General features: G+C 39.1%; 1 protein-coding gene across 2 annotated transcripts in view; it reads right to left on the minus strand.

Annotated features, from left to right (window-relative positions):
• Positions 1-8,835: 8,835 nt before the first annotated feature.
• NR3C2 (nuclear receptor subfamily 3 group C member 2) overlaps positions 8,836-21,798 on the minus strand; it is a 245,136-nt gene continuing 232,173 nt past the window's right edge. For both annotated transcript variants that reach the window (XM_069978668.1, XM_069978667.1), the window contains exon 9: positions 8,836-9,741. In XM_069978668.1, coding sequence (XP_069834769.1) covers positions 9,586-9,741 — 156 coding nt within the window. In that variant the 3' untranslated portion in view covers positions 8,836-9,585. The remainder of the gene's footprint in view (positions 9,742-21,798) is intronic.

The following is a 21,798-nucleotide window of genomic DNA, read 5'->3' on the forward strand; positions in this document are numbered from 1 at the left end:
TTAGGAGCCTGTTAGGGACCCACGGCTGCCAACACCGCCCATCGTCCACTATAGTCATCTTATCTAGTCAGGCACCATCACTCTGAGGGTCCTATTACACGGCCCCATCCGCTGGATCAATTACAGCAATTGCCGGGGCCGACTATCGGGCAGCAAGGGATGTGTGTGTGTATGGGGGGGGGGGGGGTGTATATATATATTATATACTTACCTTACCACATTCCCCGATGTCCTCGGAGGCCCTCCCCGGTGTCTGCAGCTCTACCTTCAGTACAGAACCGGGGAGAACCCGAGAACATGGTAAGTACATCCATTGTTATTTTATACTACAGCCATCAGCCGTGCATCACTATTACATGTAGCCTTACACACCTGATGATTAGGTCAGGTGATAATCGTTTCATCGGCTGATTGTTTCTATTACACAGAGCGATAATTGGCCTGATTTGGCTGATTATTGCTCCATGTATTAGGGCCCTTATCTGCCTGTTTACTTCACCTGATGATCTGCTCCGCTGGTGACCTCCCCGACACATGGCAGCCGATCAGGAAGGTTACCGTGAGTGTAAAACGCCATCAGGGAAAATACACCAAGGCGCTGGGATGGTTTATTGGAACTGCTTTATAGAGGATAGAGACTAAAATACGCAAAGCTCCAAAATGGGTGACATACATGATGTGATCCAGAATGATACTGTTATTGGTTTTAGACCTATTTACATCAATGGTTATGAAAAGTGCTCTATACATTGTTCTAGATCAAAGGAAACCTCAGGGTTAAGCTTATTTTTTTTATCTCGTACTTAATGTAATTGAAGGTTGTAGTGAAATATACAAAGATAATAATGATAATTAATAGATGGACATCTAGATCATGGAGCTGACATCGACCGTCTTTCTCTCGTCCTTCTCCCTCACCCTGTATACACTGGGGTCACATAACCGACATGGGTTATAAATGATGCACGTGGGTTTGGGGCGTTGGTGCCTCCTGTCCTATAATTTGTGATCTCTGGGCCAGCACAGGAGGTAATGGGGCGGATATATCGATGGGTCCCGAGATCCATCTCATGTGGTTTGTCCTTTATTATTCTTCACTGGTTTGGAGGATTTTTTTAAGACTTCTTAGAACACCAGACACATTTAGTTTTTCTCTCTTACAGAGATTGTAGGAGTTTGGGAAGTTTGTAGCTTGTTAGGAGGATGACCTTTTTACTGTGTCTCTAGATGGAATTTTATCTTAGAATAAGGGAACTAATGTATAATAGATCATACGGAGCAAATACAGCAGAAAAGCTTAGAATTGTAGAAGATATTCCGACCATTAACAATTCTATCAGTATCATTAGGATTCTTCGGACATTTCTGGGAGCTGCTGGTATTGTCAGTTATCTCACATAACCCTTTAGTGTCAACAAAAACATTTAAAGGGATTTTCCAGGCTTCGAAAAACATTACAACTTCTTCAGATGCCGATAATCCAATGCAACACGCTCGGGTTCAGACGTACTGAGTAGAGAGATCGTACGAACCCGAACCATCGGCATTTGACTCCCGCTGCCTTCCCGTTCCGTGGGGAAGGTGGAGACAGCCTGGAAGTACTGCCTGGAAAACAGGGATACAGCCTAGGTAAGTATAGCTGTTATATAGCAGCCTTCAGGAAACTGGACCTGGATTTCTGGTAAGTATAACTTTGTTCTACAGCATAACTAAAATAATAATGAATGTAAATTGCAAACTTGCTTTATTTCACATCTATTGTTGATTTAGATTTTGAAATTTATAACAACAGGGAGACTTTACATTTTGCTGGACATAAATATTCATACACTTTGCTATGATACGTAACATTTACCTATGTGGACCATTCAGATAATCTTTGAGATGTTTCTACACCATCACCTGTGGTGAGTTCGGCTGATTGGACATTGGAAAGACACAGCCCTGTCTATACTCGGTCTCACAGCTGACAATCACCAAGCCATGAGGAGGAAAGAACTGCAGAGATGAGGAAGAGAAATGGGAGGCTGCAAGGTTAGATTTTAAGCGTCTTATCAAAACTTTAGTTTTCTCCTAAAACGTTTGGAAAAACTCACAAATGCTGCATTTACACTCTTATTAGGCTTCCCCTCAGACACAAATGTTGCATCTGAATAAAAATGCCCCAAAACGGCCAGCAGTTTTTCCCAGATATTTGGCAGTTTTCCTATGATTTTCTTATTTTAGTGTAACTTTGTGTAGGTGTTTGTCTCCGGCATTTTATCCATTTGTGTCAGTAGAAGTCATGTAATTCTTTATCATGTGAAATGTAAGGTTTTCTATTTAGGAATTTTGAAAAAATGGTAGAGAAAATGCCAATATGCAGACAGACATGGCTTTTTTCTGGCATTTCTATCCCTCTATAGAAGTTTATGGGGGGAAATGAGGACATTGCAGTCTGTATCACTTTCACAAAACTGCAAATGCATTGACATTCGCCAAACTACCCTAAAGAAACACCATACCAAGAAACATCTGAGTATCGTGTTATGTTTTTTCATTGACTGTCGGCCACAACATTTCTGACCTCAACAAATACTACGCCCAATTTTGTTGTTTTAAGTGGCATTTTTTTTTTTTTTTTTTACCAACACCCCTGTAGTCCAGCTTTGTATGGTATTTAGTGCAGAATGATGAGTAATTTGGATTTGATTTTTTTTGCACAAGGCTGCAACTTAAAATTTGAAAACATGAAAAGAATCTAAATGCGTTGGAAATAGTTGCCGATAGGGATGTGTATTTAAGGTTGTTTTTTTTTATTTGAAACCCTAATGTTGTGCTACTCACATATAAAATACTGATCTTTAGTAACTATAAATCTTAGCATAATGCAACTATTTATGTTTTTAAACAAACAATTGGGGTTCAGTACCGGCTTCATCCAGAAGAGGTCACTGTTGGAACTATGGTCTATAGAAAGACCTGACCTATCGCTGTAGCTCAGATCCTGCAGGATTTCACATTAATTGATGTAGGCCAGCGTTAATTGTGTAATACATAGGGAAAGGATTACATCACATCCTCGTGAAATCACATTCTTAAGGATTTCAAGTGCGGCTCTCATTTACTAGAATGCCTTTCTAAATTCTATAAAGGGGCATCCCCACCTCAACTAGTAAAGTTATACTTGATGCTTCCTCCAAGGTAAATATTCTTGCAATTCTATTTGTTCAGTAAACGCCTCTCCTTCTATTGATACCTATGGGGGGGGGCGCATATCAGAAGGAGGCAGGTTTAATAAATAAACATATTTGCACAAATATACTTAAAGTGACTCTGTAGAAGAGGAGAAATCTCAGTCTTTCCTTGATGACCTGTTCCCTGTTTATAGTCAGATTTTTTAAGCCAAAGCCAGAAATAGTAAAATAATCTGTCTGTGTAAACGTACCCTAAGGTGTAGTGTGCTCAACGACAGGTAAATGCAAATAACAGCACAGAAAGGGAATGATAGATGATAGAAAGGCTTTTTATTAGTAAAAAAAAATAAAAATGAAGGGGTTTTTTTTTTTTTTTTTTTTTTTAAAACAATGGACAATTTCCATGATGATTCCAGTAATGAGTGCAATCCAAATACAGCTGTAACTAGGATCAGGTCAGAAGAGCTAAAAAAAATTCCAATTTCATCATAAAATGCTCATTCTACAGAACTAAACACATTGGGGCCCTGACTAAAACAAGGATCAAGGACCTGTGACCCCAATTATAACCCATCCAACCTCTAGATGCTTGAAATTGATTATGATTTATCATTTTAAACAAACCATGTAAATTTGATTAAGGCAAAGATTTCCACATAACAAGGAATCTCATCTTGGATTCTTAATGGGACACGCCTGCAAAAATATTTTTCTTTCAGACCAACTGGTTTCAGAAAGTTATATAGATTTGTAATTTATTTCTATTTAAAAATCTCAAGTCTTCTAGTACTTATTAGCTGCTGTATGTCCTGCAGGAAGTGGTATAGTCTCTCCAGTCTGACACAGCGCTCTCTGCTGCCCCCTCTGTCCATGACAGGAACTGTCCAGAGCAGGAGAGGTTTTCTATGGGGATTTGCTGCTGCTCTGGACAGTTCCTAACATGGACAGAGGTGGCAGCAGAGAGCACTGTGTCAGACTGGAGAGAATACACCACTTCCTACAGGACATACAGCAGCTGATAAGTACTAGAAGTAATTTACAAATCCATACAAATTTTCTGAAACCAGTTCATCTGAAAGACCAATAGTACACCTCTAAGAGTCTAAAAACACCTTTCTGTTCTTCATTTGCCAATAATGAGGAGAAAAAAAGCTTCAGGAAAATTTTAAGGCTCTGAAACAACACAGAAAGTACATGGTGTGCAATGCTTTGTGCATAAACTTTTTGACTTGAAGAGATGATGAGATCTCTGCGTTCACCAGTGGTATACCTATTCAGTACAGTGTAGCCCCCACCTGTAGGACCGCATCATCCAATCTACCACCCTGTAACAAGTATATTAAAGGGGTTATCCAGCGCTACAAAAACATGGCCGCTTTTCCCCTCTCTTTTCTCCAGTTCAGGTGCAGTTTGCAATTAAGCTCCATTTACTGCAATGGAACGGAGTTTCAAACCCGACCCAATGTGGAGACAAGAGATTATTTTAAAATAACGGCCATTATTTGGCAGTGAATGACGGCCATCCACTAAATTTCAGCAGTGTGAGAACATTGCCTTTCTGTGTTTTCAATCCTCTCCTGGTTTTGGTTGAAAAACAATGACCAAAAATACTGAGTGTGAACATAGCCTATATTATTATTATTATTTACACAGTATTTAATTAAACTACAACTCAAGTACCGGTAGACATGAAACTATTTTTATAGCAGCTCTTTGGTGCAAATATTTTATAAAAATTAGGGTGGGTTCACACTATGCTCGTAGAATTGAGTCTATGGGACGGGCGGAGATGCGTGCTGCCGTGAGCAGGTACGAGTGACAGAACTTATCCACGTGGATTTCGTAGTGTGAACCCACCCTTAAAGAGGTAATCCCAAGATTAAAAGGTAGAGATGAGCCAATTTACAGCAATGCTTGGAAGCCCCATAGAGAATGAACGGAGCAGCGATCAACCTTGTGCTCTGCTGCTCCACTCACTTAGGGAAAATGACCTCTGTTCTTGTGATCAGTGGGGTTCCCAGTGGTCAGGCCCACATTGATCAGCAGGTTATTCCCTATACTGTGTATAGAGATTTTTTTTTTACTACCATTCTGTTATTATAGTTCCATCTATTTGTGTATTACTATAGGTTAATGAGTACAAAGTAGCGCACACCTGGCTGGTATCCAAAATCCGGCTTTGAGTCTGTTTTTAAAACCCAGAGCTGTCTCTCAAAGCTCTTGCTAAAATATCCTACCCTCCAACATTTGTAAGACACATAGCAGTACTACCCTCTATGGTCCAAGTCTATGGTGGGTCCTAAATCAAGCTACGCTCAATGACATGCCATGTTGCAGATATTCCTAGGATAGTCTTGACCTCCTGGGACTTGAACCTAGTTACAACCAGGTGGAGAATTGTCCCACTGGGGTCAGTTTTCCATGTCATAGAGGTGGCTTCAGATCAAGCAAGACATGCAAATATACAACATTGTGGGCTTACATGGGTGAAAAAAAAAAATCTAATAATGGTCACTTTGTGCTCTGATTAAATTGATTGCTTGCCAATTCCCGAGCAATATTAGTTGATTGCAGTCGGTCCTTTGGTTGGTTCAACAGCTGGAATCTGGGGATCTCTATTCAGAACCACATGATGATTTTGAAGACTGAGGTAGGCACAAACGGTATTCTGAATATGTTAAAGGTGTTATCCAGGCTCTGGGAGGGGGGGGGGGGGGGGGGGGGGGGCGCTGCTCTTTTGGTTTTGTAGCTCAGTTCCATTGAAGTAAATAAAACTTAAAAGGGAATCTGTCACTAGGTTTATGTTGTCTTAAATGAGGGCAGCATAAACTAGTGACAGAAATGGTGAACAGATCGGTGTATTACTTACATCATTCTGTTCATCTGTTCTCCTAATATGCAAGAGAATAGGATTTTTGCCACACCCCTCCCCCCACCCTCCAGCTGCTGATTGACAGCTGACTGCCTATACACAGCATGGATAGATAACTGACAATCAGCCACTGGTGGGCGGAGTTTTCTGCTTCTCATGAATATCCAGGACTACTGGGCTCATGCACATAGTAGAGAGGACTACTTATTGTCCATGTTATTCAGGAGGAGATCTCTGGATCAGCTGCACAGAACAATGTAAGTGATACCTCATTCTTTTCAGCTTCTCTGTCATTACTTTATGCTACCCTGAGATAGAATGGTAGAAACCTGCTGACAGAGTCTCTTTAATTATAATACCACACACAACCTGGAGACAAGTGTTTTTGCAGAAAAGTAACTGTGCATTTTCTAATCCTGGATAACCACTTTAGTCATCATAATCTGAGGAATTATTAGATGTTACACCCTTGGATTACTGACTATCTACATTAACGCCTAAATATGTAAATGTTGGAGGGTATGAAATCCCAGAACATTTGTACCCTGGTTACCAAACCATTACATAAAGCACAATACACTTTTCAACAGTATAACAAGAAAATTCGATCTGCAGACTGAAGGGCCGATCCATTTGGATGGAATGGACAACGTGTCCAACCTTGTATGATGGAAGAGAAAACATATCATCTAGAAAGAATGTTAAATGACTATAGAATTGTTTATTCTCATAACAAAGCATGGTCATTTTTAAGGATAACACAAAGACACGATGACAAAGTTTTTACATCCTAATTTTTTGTTAATAGAAAAAACTGTAAAATTGTATAGATATTCCATCAAAAACATTTGATAACATTGTAAGATTCCACTGTAGTTATAGAATACCACTAGTTGAGCCAACACTTTACTCAATTGGTATTCAAAGCGTGATGCCAGGCAGTAGGCCACTTCCCTGTGTCATGTACCGAATACCCATTGGATAACAAAAATGACTCAAAGAGCCGTCATATCACTAGTCAACACCCTAAAGGGGTTATCAGAAGAAAGACATTCAAAAGTGTTAAGGATAAAAATAAAACAAACATACAGTACCTGCCGCAGATCCCCCGCCAGTCTCAGTTTTCCTTTTCTACATCCTGACGGATAGGAAATGCCCACATACAATACAGATTGGCTGATCGACATGGACTGGCACATGTAGGGGTCAGCGGCATAGAAGTACTTTAAAAAAAAAAAATCCAGACACCCTGAGCACTTTAAAATATTTCTCCAAATAACCTCTTTAAGACTAAGCTGAACCTTTTTGAATAACTCTTCTGCTCTACAACTTCTTCGGCCAAGGTTTACAAACTCCAACTATCTCCCGTTCTAGGGAAACAAAGTGTGTAAAGTGCCATGTACCTGGCCGTCAGGCAATACAGAAAAATGTGCAACTATATTGAGCACCAGCACTCTCATTGAGATGACTCTTAATCCAAAGTCATAAGAGATTATAGCTTCAAACTACTTTGACGTCGCTGCAGATCACATATTACAGTTAAATTCTCTGTCGTAAATTTGCTATTTATTAAATTTGTATTTGAATTATTCCCATAGAAACATGCAAAAATCTGAGCATTGAAAGCTCCATAGTCAGTACCGAATCCTTTTCCTATACCCTCCACTCAATTTGCTTACACAATTTTTTTTTTTTTTTTTTATTGCCAAAAGTATAATCTCGTGCGAGAGCCGGGGGCACCTTTACAGAGGTTCTTATACAATAATATATGAACATTATTTGGTAAGTGCAAACTTAGCCATACTATATGGTAATGCCATATATTAAAAAAAAATTAACTTTATTTTTAAATATATCTGCTCTCTAACAAAATACATCTCATTCTCAGAAACCCTTCCATGCCAGCCTAGATCTACCCGAGTACAGATCAGGCATGGCAACCACTACTACTGACTGAGCCCCAATATACTCTAGATAATATGGATTTGGGGGGTTTGGGATTATGTGATACAGCAAGTAAAGTGCACTCTAGAAAGTTAATTTTTGGCATGCCTCATCACACCTCGCTTTCTCATAACCCGAACAACTGATGCATGGAGACATTTTCATTTCCTCTTAAAACAAGCATAACTTTAAAAACCAAAAAGTGGGACCCTGTGATCCCGTCAGAAGGCTTTGTGTTCAGTAAAATTTCTCAGGAAGCCTTTACCGATGGTTTAGCTTAATTTCAAGATACTTACAGTAACTTCACCTTGAAGGTTAAAATAGTGAAATTCACAAGGAAACAGGAAGGATTCCTAGAAAGTGTGCTCCAATAGTTCTTGCAAGCAGTACACAAAAAGTAGAACATTTTCCTTTTTACAGAAAAAGTAGAAAAGCTTAAATATAACCGAAAAAAGGGAGTTAAAGTGTGTCTATGTACAAACAGATATTGCAAAATGGTAAATTAGATATGATGCTAAAAAGGCACAGCTTTCCCTTCCTTAAATACACTGTAAACAGTTCAGAATCCATGCAAAACATTTTCACTTTACAAAAAAAAAAAAAATTACCTTATTTAGACAAAGTACTTAAATATTCTCCATCAAAATAGAATTCTTTCAAAAATACTTTCCTATGCTTTCCATTCATCCATAGTCATTAAAGATTGTTTGTCTCATTTACAAAATTACCGTACAAGTTTTGATCCAGGTCCTTCACAATTTATACATATACAGCAATATACAGTACAGCATAGACTGCGTAAAGCCAGCACAATAGAACTCATAGAAAATCCAGACAGGGGCATTTACTTTACCATCTCTCCGCCTCACTTTTAATTAAATAAATTTCTACATTACACACTGGGGTTTGTGGGAGAATTGCTGCATGCGTTTATAGCGGAGGAAATTAGGACTGCGCCCTGGGGTGCACCGCCGCTCACAGTGCCCATTTCCACTCTCGTTCTTTTTCTGCAGCAATCGTAAAAAAAAAAAAAAAAAAAAATGGCCACGGCCTTCATCCTGCGACATGATAACATGGGACAACTAATGCCACAAATGGGTAGTGATATTCAACATCAAATGTTCCTTAATATTTTATACAATAGCTTTTTATTTTTTTATTTTTGATACAAGAAAAGAATATTTAATGCCCCATAATGACCAAACACGACGTGTGCAAACCAAAGATAACCTTTTTTTAAAAAAAAAAAAAAAAAAGTCTTTCTGAGTCCATGAACCCAATTAAAACAAACAAAACCAGAAACTCCATTGTAGATTTTAAAATTTCATTGTTAAAATATCAAAATGAATCAGTTATTGACTAGATATGGCTTTTTATCCATAGGAATAGGAGTAATTTTCAAGCGCTTGGGGGGTGCTGGCGGCAGCTCTCTTTATTCCTGGCATGTCTTCTGTGCCCAAACAGTGCCATTTATTTGTTATCACTTAATGTTTGTCCTTGTTTTTGAATGAAAAGTGTTATTTCTTGGAACCAGCTTAGGTATGGAACATCAGAGGAAACTTAAGGCAAAGTTCTCCTGTAAGACTCTTCCAGTTACTTTCTATGAAAGTACAAAGGCTTTGCGTTCCCAGATTCCACCTTTGGTAGTTGATCACTTATTATTTCCACAAGCATTGCAGGAAACTCCACTTTGAGTGCCTGAGATTCCCGAAATGTGTAGAAGCAGAATTCCAATAAATCGCTGACCACCTGGAATAGAGAAGATGAAATTAGTAGTGGGAATCTATAAGACAACAAAGACATCGGCGCAGTTATCCTTGTCACGTGGCCTCGAAAATGATGGTACAATGTTACAAATCATGTCACGAAAGGCTGATATTAGGCTTTAAGGCAGGGGTCACAACATCAAATGGTAATTTACCACAGCCGCCATTTCCGAGGACAAATTGATGTTGCACCTGGAAATTCTACCATTGGCCTCTTTACTACCCAAGACCAAAGAATGTAAAATGAAGCATTTCGCCTCCCCAGGCCACCAGGAAATTTCTCTCTATTCCCCGACCCTCTCTGCTTTTTCCTGGTTACTGTGATATTGCAACTTTGCCCTTTTCAGCCAATCAGTGGCCACATCGGTGCCCTTTCCAGTCAGTGATTGGCTGAGCAGGGCAGTTCCTTCATGTTCACAACATCACCGGAACTAAGAAGAAGCGGCAACAGCAAAGGGGAAGCGGGATAGGTAAGTATAGCTTGTTTGTTATTTTCAATACCTCCAGCCATTGATTTTTTTTGCCTGCACACACACTTTACAGATAACATCTAATGCTTTGAATTTTTATGTTTTTGTAGTGAAGTTTTGTGGTAAATGGAATTACAAAAAAGTTGCATCAGAAGGTAGTAGAGCAATATTATAGAAGGTAGAAGAGAAATATTATAGCGAATTCTAGAGGGCAGTAGAGCAATATAGTGTAGAGCAGAAGTATCAGTAGTAATAATAGTAGAAGTGGTTTGGCTGATATAATACTTGGACTAAAGACGATTTAGCAATATAAGATGTAGTAGCTGTGGAATAGCAGTAGTATAAATAATGCCGCAATAGTCGCTGTATGGATGAGGCAGCAGTAGTCACAGCATTCTTAGTGGTTAATGTACTTGTAGAATAGATAATAGTAGAGGTAATAATAACTAAGTAGAGTAGTTACCATAGACATAAAAGAAAGGAAAGACATGTGTAGGGTCAGCACCCAGACGAATGAGAAAACATGTCTCCTGGCTCCATTGCCTGGCTGTTTGTGCACGGAGAGACTTCCCCTGGACTCCGGGGTTGCATATACAAGAAAGAAAAAGAGATCCTCTCCAGCTCAGATAATGTTGAATGCTTTATTAGATGTGCATATAACACCGACGCGTTTCAGACCCCACTGGGTCCTTAGTCATGGTTTTCTATAGAGAAATTTATTATACCTTGTAAAGATATATATATATATATGAAATTAACTCAAGGTATGATAGTGAGATATCTCATGAGACAATACATTATACATATATCCACATACGGCCATATAATACCCATATATACCTACGAATTTGACTGCGTATATTATACTAACAGAATCATAATTTGTATATACACGTTTATAAGTTTATGTTGTGTATTCTTGTCATTTAACATACTAAAAAAATCTTTTACTGTAAAATTTACTTTTTTCACTAATATATGGAGATGGTTATTGTTTGTCTATGTCTTTTTGTATAGAAAACCATGACTAAGGACCCAGTGGGGTCTGAAACGCGTCGGTGTTATATGCACATCTAATAAAGCATTCAACATTATCTGAGCTGGAGAGGATCTTTCTTTCTTGTACCATAGACATAGTAGTAGCTGCAGTAGAAGTTAATAATATTAGTTGTATAAACCTTTTAGAAGAGAAATTGCTTTGTTGCTAAATACGTAAACTCTCCAGTTCTGTCACGTTGTGGGTTCATGCATTTCCAGCTTCCTCCTTTATTATTGAGGCAATGACGAAACTTAATTTCTTGACGTCTGACTAATACGCTTGCCTTGCCAGACATCTATCTCCCCTGACACATGCTCCTTACTTATATGCATGTGTTCACTATGACTACTCACACCCACCCTGCACAACAGTCCTCCAGCTGCCAATAGAGAGCAAGATGAGTGGGCAGAACCTTATATATATATATATATATATATATATATATATATATATATATATATATATATATATATACACACACACACACTACCATCTAGAGAATGACATCGCTTCCTAACGTAAAGAGATAATACAGGAGCAAGAATATTTATAACATGGAGCTAGAGTTCACACTACGTTTTCATCTGTTTTTTTTTTTTTTGGTTTTTTTTCAAAAGGGATGGAAAAACTGATGCATTTGTGTGCATCCATTTTGATCTGTTTTTCCATTGACTTCCATAATTAAAAGAACGGATCAAAACGCATCCTTTTTATTTAGTGTACACAAAATGTGTTGACCACGTTTTTGTGTACGAAAAAAAAAATTATGCCTTTTGAGTTTTGAGAATCAAAAGAGATGCACACAAATGCATCAGTTTTTCAATCAGTTTTTTTTTAGCTTTTTTTTTCTTCAAAAAACAGACGGAAAAACCTGATGTGAACCCAGCCTGATACATGATTCTTACTCCATTAAAAGACACAAGAGAATGTGGGGGAATCTCCACATATACACCTTTGGCGTGTGACGAACTGCTGACATATTTGAGTCATCTTCTGATGAATGACGATAATAACAGGTGGGGGAGGGATATCGTTTCTGGAAGAGTCATTCTGCTTATATATTCCTATAATTATATCCAGCCTCGGATATAGTAGATTTAGAAATCCGGTTTCCCAATAATCCGGTTACTCAGCACTGACGCAGGAGGTGGCTCTCGTCTGCACCCACTCAATGGCCGTAAAACTGGAATCGGGAAGAGCGGACGTCCTGGTATACACTTGTTATGGGCACCCAGAGAATGTTGGTGCACCGCCGGAGTGGAAAGGGCGGCAGCCACTATAACCCTGAGATGCACTCAGTAATTTAATAACTTTCATGAGGCTAAATTTAGAGATGAAGGGAGTTTGGAAATGATCCAATGTAATTGCTGACATTTCTCATTTTGTCTCTGAAGTTTTGGCATTTTCCAGTTAGTTGATTAATAGCATTAAACAGTGTGAGATTACGATGATAAGCGTCCTCGTAAGACACGATAGGAAGCTCGAGGAGAATTACAAGGAACAGACCCCATTTATTTACTGTAGAGAGAGTATTCTATCCAGCAGCCGAGCCGATCTGCTGCCGTCATGGGGGACAATGTGCCTGGCCAAGAAATGGGTGACCATGAAATACATGGGTGGCCAAGGGGGGTGGCCAGGGTCTGCCAGAGCTAGCGGCTCTATTCTAGCTTACATTTCACACCAATATTTGCTGTATTTAGTCCTGGCACCAGTCCACGGAATACACCGCGACTATGGGACAGGTACACAGAAAAAAAGGCAAATTTGGTCAGCTCTTCTAGAACTCCATTCACACTAGGCAGGAACACACAAAAGCATAGAGAAATGCAACAGCTCACTGCAATGGCAAGATAGAGACCCACTACAAATATGAAAATCACTAAAAGCCGTCCCCCCCCAAACTGCTATAATAATCTCTATAAAAATAATGAGACTCTTGGTTACTATTTGCAAATAGTGTAAACCATCCCACCAATGATAAGGTGGCCTATGGGACAGGTACAGATAAGCTTAGCAAACCGAGGGAGAAACGGCTACGGAGTATGCAACAAAGTAGAAACAAGCAAGAGGCACTCACCACATCTTCATGCTTGGCTTTATTTGTTCAATGCATCAGAGATGATGGGAAGGGAGCACAGGTGGATTGGCAGGTGTGTACAAGCCCTCAGTGGGCCAGCTGATCCACCCGTCCTCCATTCCCCTCAACTCTAAATCATTGGACAAATAAAGCCAAGCATGAAGATGTGGTGAGTGCCTCTTGCTTGTTTCTACTTTGTTGCATTTGCTGTATTTAATAGTAGGTTTTACAGAAATATATATATATATATATATATATATATATACATACATGTAAGTGCAGGAAAGAAAAAGCTACAATCAGAAAATCTTCTCATTTACATTAACTACGCTTGTTATTGGTTTTACCATCACTCTGGGCACTGACCTTTTTTGCCTTTCTGAACTGAAGCTTCATAACAAGGTCACTATTATTCAGAACGGAACAATGTATAATATATATACTACTAAATACTTATATACTACTATCACATTCAACAAGGTCACTATTATTCAGAATGGAACGTTAGTGAGATTCTACAATAGGAGAAACTATTATTTTATACTAAATACTAAGACTAATAAATGCAAAGCGATAAAGATATAAAATAACAGTTAGGTCTCATTCACATGTCTGGAACATTTGTCTGTAATTGCAGGTTCACATTTGCAAACAAATTTATATACCATTATTTTTTTAATGTGCCTGTTTACGTGTCCGCAATTTTTTTGCGGATCCACAAAAAAGAAAAAAAAAAAAAGGCCTAGTATGGACCACAATTTAGGGAACAGAACACCGATAGAAGTCTATGGGATCCTCACTTTTGTGTGAACATTACAGACATTATTTCAGGAACGTCAGTAAAAAAAATAGCAGATCTGCAAATGCACAATGCAGACACCACCTTCCGTCTGCTCTAATGTTAGTAAGATTGAGACAAGTGAAACTTTCCAACAATGAATGGGACGGGGGGGGGGGGGGGGGGGGGGTTGGGGGAACCACGGTGTGGGGGGGGGGGGGTTCAGACTACAACAAATGTTGTATAGTTAGAAAATAACAGTATCGGCTTTTCTTCGGCGTTGTCACTTGTATTTCACTCTTTTAAAGCGGTAGCAGGAAACCTTAGATAAAGCGCGGCACAAGTCTCCTTCCCACATCAGTCAGACAACTAATTATTATCTCATCACGCGGCTACCTTCTCACGCACAGGAAGCATGAGTCACCCCGGGTCCCTGCACGCTTACAATATGCTAGGGAAGGGTTTCTTATATTGATTTGTGTGAAATATTATGTATTATTTTGGTATCTTTCCACTGTATTTATATGACAACAGTACAAAAGGTGCCTTCTCCAAGAAATCTGCCAAGGGTAAAGCCAGTCATTTCTTCACGTCTGTGTTCAATTCACTCACTTTCCCGGCTCTTAAGAAATAATAAGTGAAAAATCTGCGACTTGGTGGCAAACAATTTACAGGAATTCTTTAGAGCTGGAGGTTTAGTTTAGAATGACATTGTAATGGGATAAACAACAATCTATTCTATCTGCCCGGCACATCTAGTTACCTTCCTTATAGTCACGGTGCTCATATTTCCTTAAAAACTTTTATACTAAGTTACTAAGTGAGTCCTGTATAAGCTCCTAGTCAGAAAAATATTAATAACAAATAATATAACAATATATTTATAATTAAAATCATAGTAAAATGTCACTATTATTATTGAGTATTAGTATCGGGAAATGCTGCTATTCCCACATGGTGATGAATCCAATTTGGCAACACACTCTTATTCGGCAACACAATCCATCCTATAAAGAAGACACTTTGTTTAGGTAATTGCGACATACAGAGGATCATCTCAATATGAAACTAGGACCTAATGTTTAGCCAAAATCCTAAGGCTCTTCCCATATGTGAACATGGCCGGGACCAGAGCACACCCCCCGATGCTGCTCAGCAAGGACACTGCAGTTTGGTTTTTTAGCCGGTTTAGTAAAAGGTGTGCCATAAATAACCCATTGGAAGGCGTAAAAGTAACTACAAGTATCTGATAAGAAACATTGCTTCCATATTCACAAATGTGAAAGCAAAACTGAGAAATGCCTAATCCAGATCGGAGTCCAGAATTTGATGCGTAATGAGGACTGAGTCATACTGATGGAAGGTCCCGTCGGTGGTGCTGGTAGACGGGTCGGGCAGCATGTCTACACTTTGTGCATAACAACTCAAACAACTAAACAGCAGGTCTAGCTGTGTGATCACTGGAGGTCTGTGTGGTCACATGACAGAAATGGGGAAGGGGTGTGTTTAGCATGGACCAACCAGGAAGTGAGAATTACAGAGCTGTGCAGGAGGACAGTGACAGAAACCTCTCTATACAGCAGTGTGAATAGCTGAGTGTGAGTGCAGGCACATTATGGCAGCAGTGTGTATAGTAGAGTGTGAGTGCAGGCACATTATGGCATCAGTGTGTATAGCAGAGTGTGAGTGCAGGCACATTATAGCAGGAATGGAGAGTGTGGGAAACGGTCTGCAGGGAGCATGAAGGAATAAGCAGGACAGATGTGGGCACATACATGCAGCACTCTCTGTCTGGAGAGAGAGAAGTTACAGCTATGAAAAAATTACCTCCACAGTCCTGTCCCCTGATGTAAGCCCCAGCCTGAAGTGGATCTGCTATGATTTGGAAGGTGAGGGAGACTTCCTGGGTCAGAGTACAGTGCTATAGACCCCGCTATGCAGACCATGCCCCTCCCCACTCCCCCTCCCACCCAGTACAGGGAGCTCTTACACCAAGTCACAATTTTAAAAAAATCTGAGTTCGTCTTGCACAACACTTTTAATCCAAGATACACTTAAACCAAGGTACCACTGTACTGACTTTTTTTTTTTTTTTTTTTTTTTTTACTTTTGCCAGTCAGCAGCTACACTCTATGTAGCAGGAATATGTAGCAGTAAAGTGGAGATTCCTGTATAGGGGTTAAAGCCAGACCCATGAATGACTACTAAATATGAGAAACTTTCAGGCATAGGGTATTTTCTCTGTTCTTTAAAATCTCAGTAATAAAAGTTTTCTGATCTATCATATTGATGTCAAACTCATTTAACAGTCAGCAGAATCCAGGCTGTCCGTCTCTCATAGCCTGCATAGTGTCTGCTGCTCTAGAAATCCAATTAAACAGCTTTAGGCTATGTCCATAAGCTGTACAAATACCTTGAATGGCCGTTGTTTAATGCTACCTACGGCCAGAATGAAAGATTTCGGCCAGAGGTAGAATTAAACAATGTCAAGTCATTGACTCGGGATGGCTGTTGTTTGTACAACGTGTGAACATAGCCTTAAAAGAGTTGTCTCAAAAATGCTATATGGACCTCACTCAGTATTTTTATGGTCAAATGCAGAAAACTGTTCATTAAAGAGACTCTGTCTGTAGGATTATGGCGTCCTATCTCAGGGTCAGCAGATTATGGCGTCCTATCTCAGGGTCAGCAAGTTATGGCGTCCTATCTCAGAGTAGCATAAACTAGTGACAGAGAAGCTGAACAGGATGATGTATCACTTACACTGTTCTGTGCAGCTGATCCAGAGATCTCCTCCTGAATATCATGGACAATACGTAGTCCTCTCCATTATGTGCATGAGCTCAGTAGACCTGGGCTATCCATGCTGTGTATAGACAGTCACCTGTCAATCAGCAGCTGGAGGGCGGGGGGAGGGGTGTGGAAAGAATCCTATTCTTCTGCATATTAGGAGAACGGCAAGATGCTGCAACATTTCCATGCTTACTGACATGGGACAGTGGTGCAAGGAACTGCAGTCCATGACCGATTAGAAAAAAAAAATATATATATATATATTTTTATTATTATTATTATTATTATTTTTAGTTATTGCAGAAACACTTTAATGTTTCACAACAATAATCTATTATTTTATATATCAGGCCATTCTTGTATCTACACTTATCTTTCTATTATTATAACTCTAGTCGGCTTTTATACAATCTTTCATATGGTTTATGTTTGTATCTCTTGTACTTAAATATCCTTAGTCCACATAGAAGATATAACCATATATCCAGAATCCACAATAACATTTCCAGAAATATCTGTAATTCCATCTCCTTACAGAAAAGTCCCTTTAAGTTTACTTTCCATTCAATGCTAAGGATTTCCTCAGGCTACAAGGTGATTGGCATAAACATCATAGTCACAATGTAATTTTTATTATTCCCTATGGAGAAAAAGTTGCATCTGACTTTGCGTCTGTTGCAGAAACTTTGATATGATTGGAGATTTCCTTATAGTTGCAAAGGGAGCGATAGCGTAAGTTACTCTCTCATACAACTGGCATAAGACAGGATATCTAGATGGTATTTTATCTCATGCATGTATTACGGATCACTAAATCCCAAATGCATGGTATAAATAGGAAAGCATATGTATGTCAGAACTGGATTATTACTCAACCTCTCCCAAGTAACAAAGATTGTCCACATCTTCACAGCAAATGTAAAGTCTATTGACCATCGATCAGGATAGAATCATAGGATACAACATGTGCTGCAATAACCACCACTAGAGGGCACTCTGCCAGTGTAGCTGACACTACATACAGCCGTCACATAGAATATGGTGAGCTGCACATACACAGGGGACAGCCGGATGGCCACACATGGAACGGCTGATAGGAGATGGACAGTCACAGTGTAACACAATGCTCTGCATGTAACACATTTATCCCTCAGCTAATACTGAGCGATGGTTATGTGGGGAAGAGTTTCTCCACTTGGGAACAACTACAACAAACCTATCTTATACTTCTAAGCACCTGTTATTTCTGGTGCAGCTTATATGGTCTATTGGTCTGTATTATTACTATTATATCTATTATACTGTATTACTATTATATCTATTGGTTTGTAATACTATTATTATTACTATTATTATTATATCTATTGGTCTGTATTATTATTATATCTATTGGTCTGGATTATTATTATATCTATTATTCTGTATTATTATTATTATTATTATTATTATATCTATTGGTCTGTATTATTATGTCTATTATTCTGTATTATTATTAATAATAATAATAATAATAATAATAATAATAATAATAATAATACAGAATAATAGACATAATAATACAGACCAATAGATATAATAATAATAATAATAATAATACAGAATAATAGATATAATAATAATCCAGACCAATAGATATAATAATAATACAGACCAATAGATATAATAATAATACAGACCAATTTTTTATTATTATTATTATTATTATTATTATATATTGGTCTGGATTATTATATCTATTATTCTGTATCATTATTATTATTATTATTATTATCATTATTATTATTATATTGATTGGTCTGTAATACCATTATTAAATCTATTGGTCTGGATTATAATAATAATAATAATAATAATAATAATATCTATTGGTCTGGATTATTATTATTATATCTCTTGGTCTGTAATACTATTATTATATCTATTGGTCTGGATTATTATATCCATTATTCTGTATTATTATTATTATATCTATTGGTCTGGATTACATCTTTTCTCTTATACATAAATCTGCAGCCAGGAGTGGATCATACAGCGGGAGGGAATTGCACCGGGGTCCATATTGTTTTCAGCTCTGGTTCTGTCATCTCTGTACAGCGGTAACAAAAGTAACGGCTTCAATGTTATCTATTAATTGTCAAAATATTGATATCACAACAATTAGCACAGCAGATGTAAGAGCCGTCTGATAATGATCCCCAATGAGCGCTAACAAGATTTCCTAAGGAAGTGATAATGATCGGAATCGCACCTTCATCTATCCAGACACCGTGCAGAGATTTCCATCCATCCCCGACGCTTCTGCTGCTCATCCAGGATATGTTCCACCATTCCCTATAATTCCATCGGCCATCGGCCTGTCTGTTCTACTACATACCTTATAATTCCAGACCATCTTTTTTTAGATCCCTATATTGTACCATTTCTTTGTTATTCCCCCTGAATATGCATATATAAATTAACTATATTAACTAGTTAAAGGGGTACTCCACTCAGACATAACTTTTGATATGTTGCTGCCCCCCGTGAGACTAACAATTCCTTCCATACTTGTTATTATCTATTTAGTCTCCTTCCCCCAGTTCTCAGCTACTGCTTTCTGCTGAAGACACAAAAATCTGTGTGTGAGCTTTTCTCTCCATCTCCCCCCTCCCTTCTGAGACAGCTGACGTAAACAATTTCCTGGCAGGCTGTATCTACAACATTATAACTTCTTTGTAATGCTGGGTTGGATAATCACAGTGAGTTCATCAGCAACTTGACCTCAGAATAACCCTCCCAGCATTACAAAGAAGCTACAATGCTGCAGATAAAGCCAGCCAGGGACTTGTTTACATCAGCCATCTCAGAAGGGAGGGGGGAGGAGGGCGATGCAGAGAAAGAGGCTTAAACTCATATTTTTGTGTCTTCAGCAGAAAGCAGCAGCTGAGAATTGGGGGAAGGAGACTGAATAAATAACAAGTATGGAAGGAATTGTTAGTCTCACCATGGGCAGCAACATATCAGAAGTTACGTCTGAGTGGAATACCCCTTTAAAGGGGGAGAGCTATTTCTACATAAGCTATGTGAGGACACATTTGAGAGCTTTTTGGTCCTTTTTACATCCCATAAGCCAACTGTTCTGTAGCTGCACTAAACTGAAAGGTTAAAGCTTTACTGTTCTTTTTTACACTAAATATCCAATAACATTGGCTGGATGTTTGGTGTCATTGTCCTGCTGGAGCCAATGTGATGCCTCTCTAATGGGAGGCCTCCTACTTTTGCAGCATTTTTTCCACTCCTGCCTAAAACTGTTACATAATACTGTAGTGAAGGAATTTAAAAGGGTACTCCGGCAAAAATCTTTTTCTTTCAAATCAACTGATTTCAAAAAGTTATATAGATTTGTAATTTACTTCTATTTAAAAATGTCCAGTCTTCCAGTACTTATCAGCTGCTGTATGTCCTACAGGAAGTGGTGTATTCTCTCCAGTATGACAGTGCTCTCTGCTGCCACCTCTGTCTATGTCAGGAACTGTCCAGAGCAGCAGTAAATCCCCATAGAAAACCTCTCCTGCTCTGGACAGTTCCTGACATGGACAGAGGTGGCAGCAGAGAGCACTGTGTCAGACTGGAGAGAATACACTTCCTGCAGGACATACAGCAGCTGATAAGTACTGGAAAACTGACCATTTTTAAATAGAAGTAAATTACAAATCTATGTAACTTTCTGACATCGATTAATTTGAAAGAAAAAGATTTTTGCTGGAGTACCCCTTTAACCTGTCCAGTCTGTATCAGTTGGCAGGTCACAATACAATTGCTTTAAGGGGTGGGGAGAACATGGTTAAATGCTAATAGGAGTCCTGAATCATGGCAGACAGTGGCAGACACAGGTATATACATCAGGTGCGGGGACCTCAAACTTTTGTAAATAGTGAAGAGTACAGAATAGTTAAAAAGAACATTTACAACCTATTCTTTTCATATAATGTGAGCGGCTAAGTGCCTGGCACCGTGTGAGGAAGATGAGCTTTTAGCAAAATATCTCATTGCCAGGGGAATACTGCCTCCTACCTCCCACAGCGCTTCTCAAAGAAAAGGAGAAAAAAAAAACACTCCAGAAAAATCATTCCATATGTAAGTTCTTTAAACAGCAGCGAGCTGTAGTATTCAGTCGGCGGCATGTCCTGAAGTGCACTCCTCTCACCCTAGGATCGCGCATGAGACATAAATAATGAACACACACTGGAGTCAGAGGCACCTCGCATGCCAGCAGCAACAGAACGAGCCTCAGTACAGGCCAAAGTCTGCGCTCAGCATCAAAGAAAGTGACCACATATTGCTTCATAGGACACAGATCCCTCCCGCCTGCTGCAAGGTAGAGATACCGCAGGTTTCTTCAGCCTCATAAAAGGAAAAACTTCAGTCAAGCAAAAATTGTTGTAGAAGCAGGTACAAGGAAATAAAGGGGCTCAGCGCGTCAATTCAACCTGGCGACGGCAAACCATTCAGGTAGCCCAGGCTAAACTGCGAATCCAGCTGTGCAACACTACAATTCCCATCATGCCTCGACAGCCAGTCCTTCTTGGTTCGGACTATTGGAACATAAAGAGGGAAACACCAGGGTTGTTCCTTCTGCATCAAAGTCTAACTCAGTTGTGAGCATTGTGACAAGAGTTTACCAAAGCCAGACATCCATCCACAGACAGCTGTTTCAGGGGAATTGCCCCTCATCAGCGTGGAGCAAGATTTTGGCTAAAGGGGGCAATGAAAAGTAGACCAACAAAACACAGCAATCACAGAGCTCAGGGAGATCAGCCAAAAAAAGAAGAAAAAAATTTATCATAACCGAGAGGGACTTAAAGGGCTTTGTGTCAGGGTGGTTTGGCTACAGGTTTCCTTCC

The sequence above is a fragment of the Dendropsophus ebraccatus genome, chromosome 7 (genome assembly GCF_027789765.1).
Source record: "Dendropsophus ebraccatus isolate aDenEbr1 chromosome 7, aDenEbr1.pat, whole genome shotgun sequence".
Lineage (NCBI taxonomy): Eukaryota > Metazoa > Chordata > Amphibia > Anura > Hylidae > Dendropsophus > Dendropsophus ebraccatus.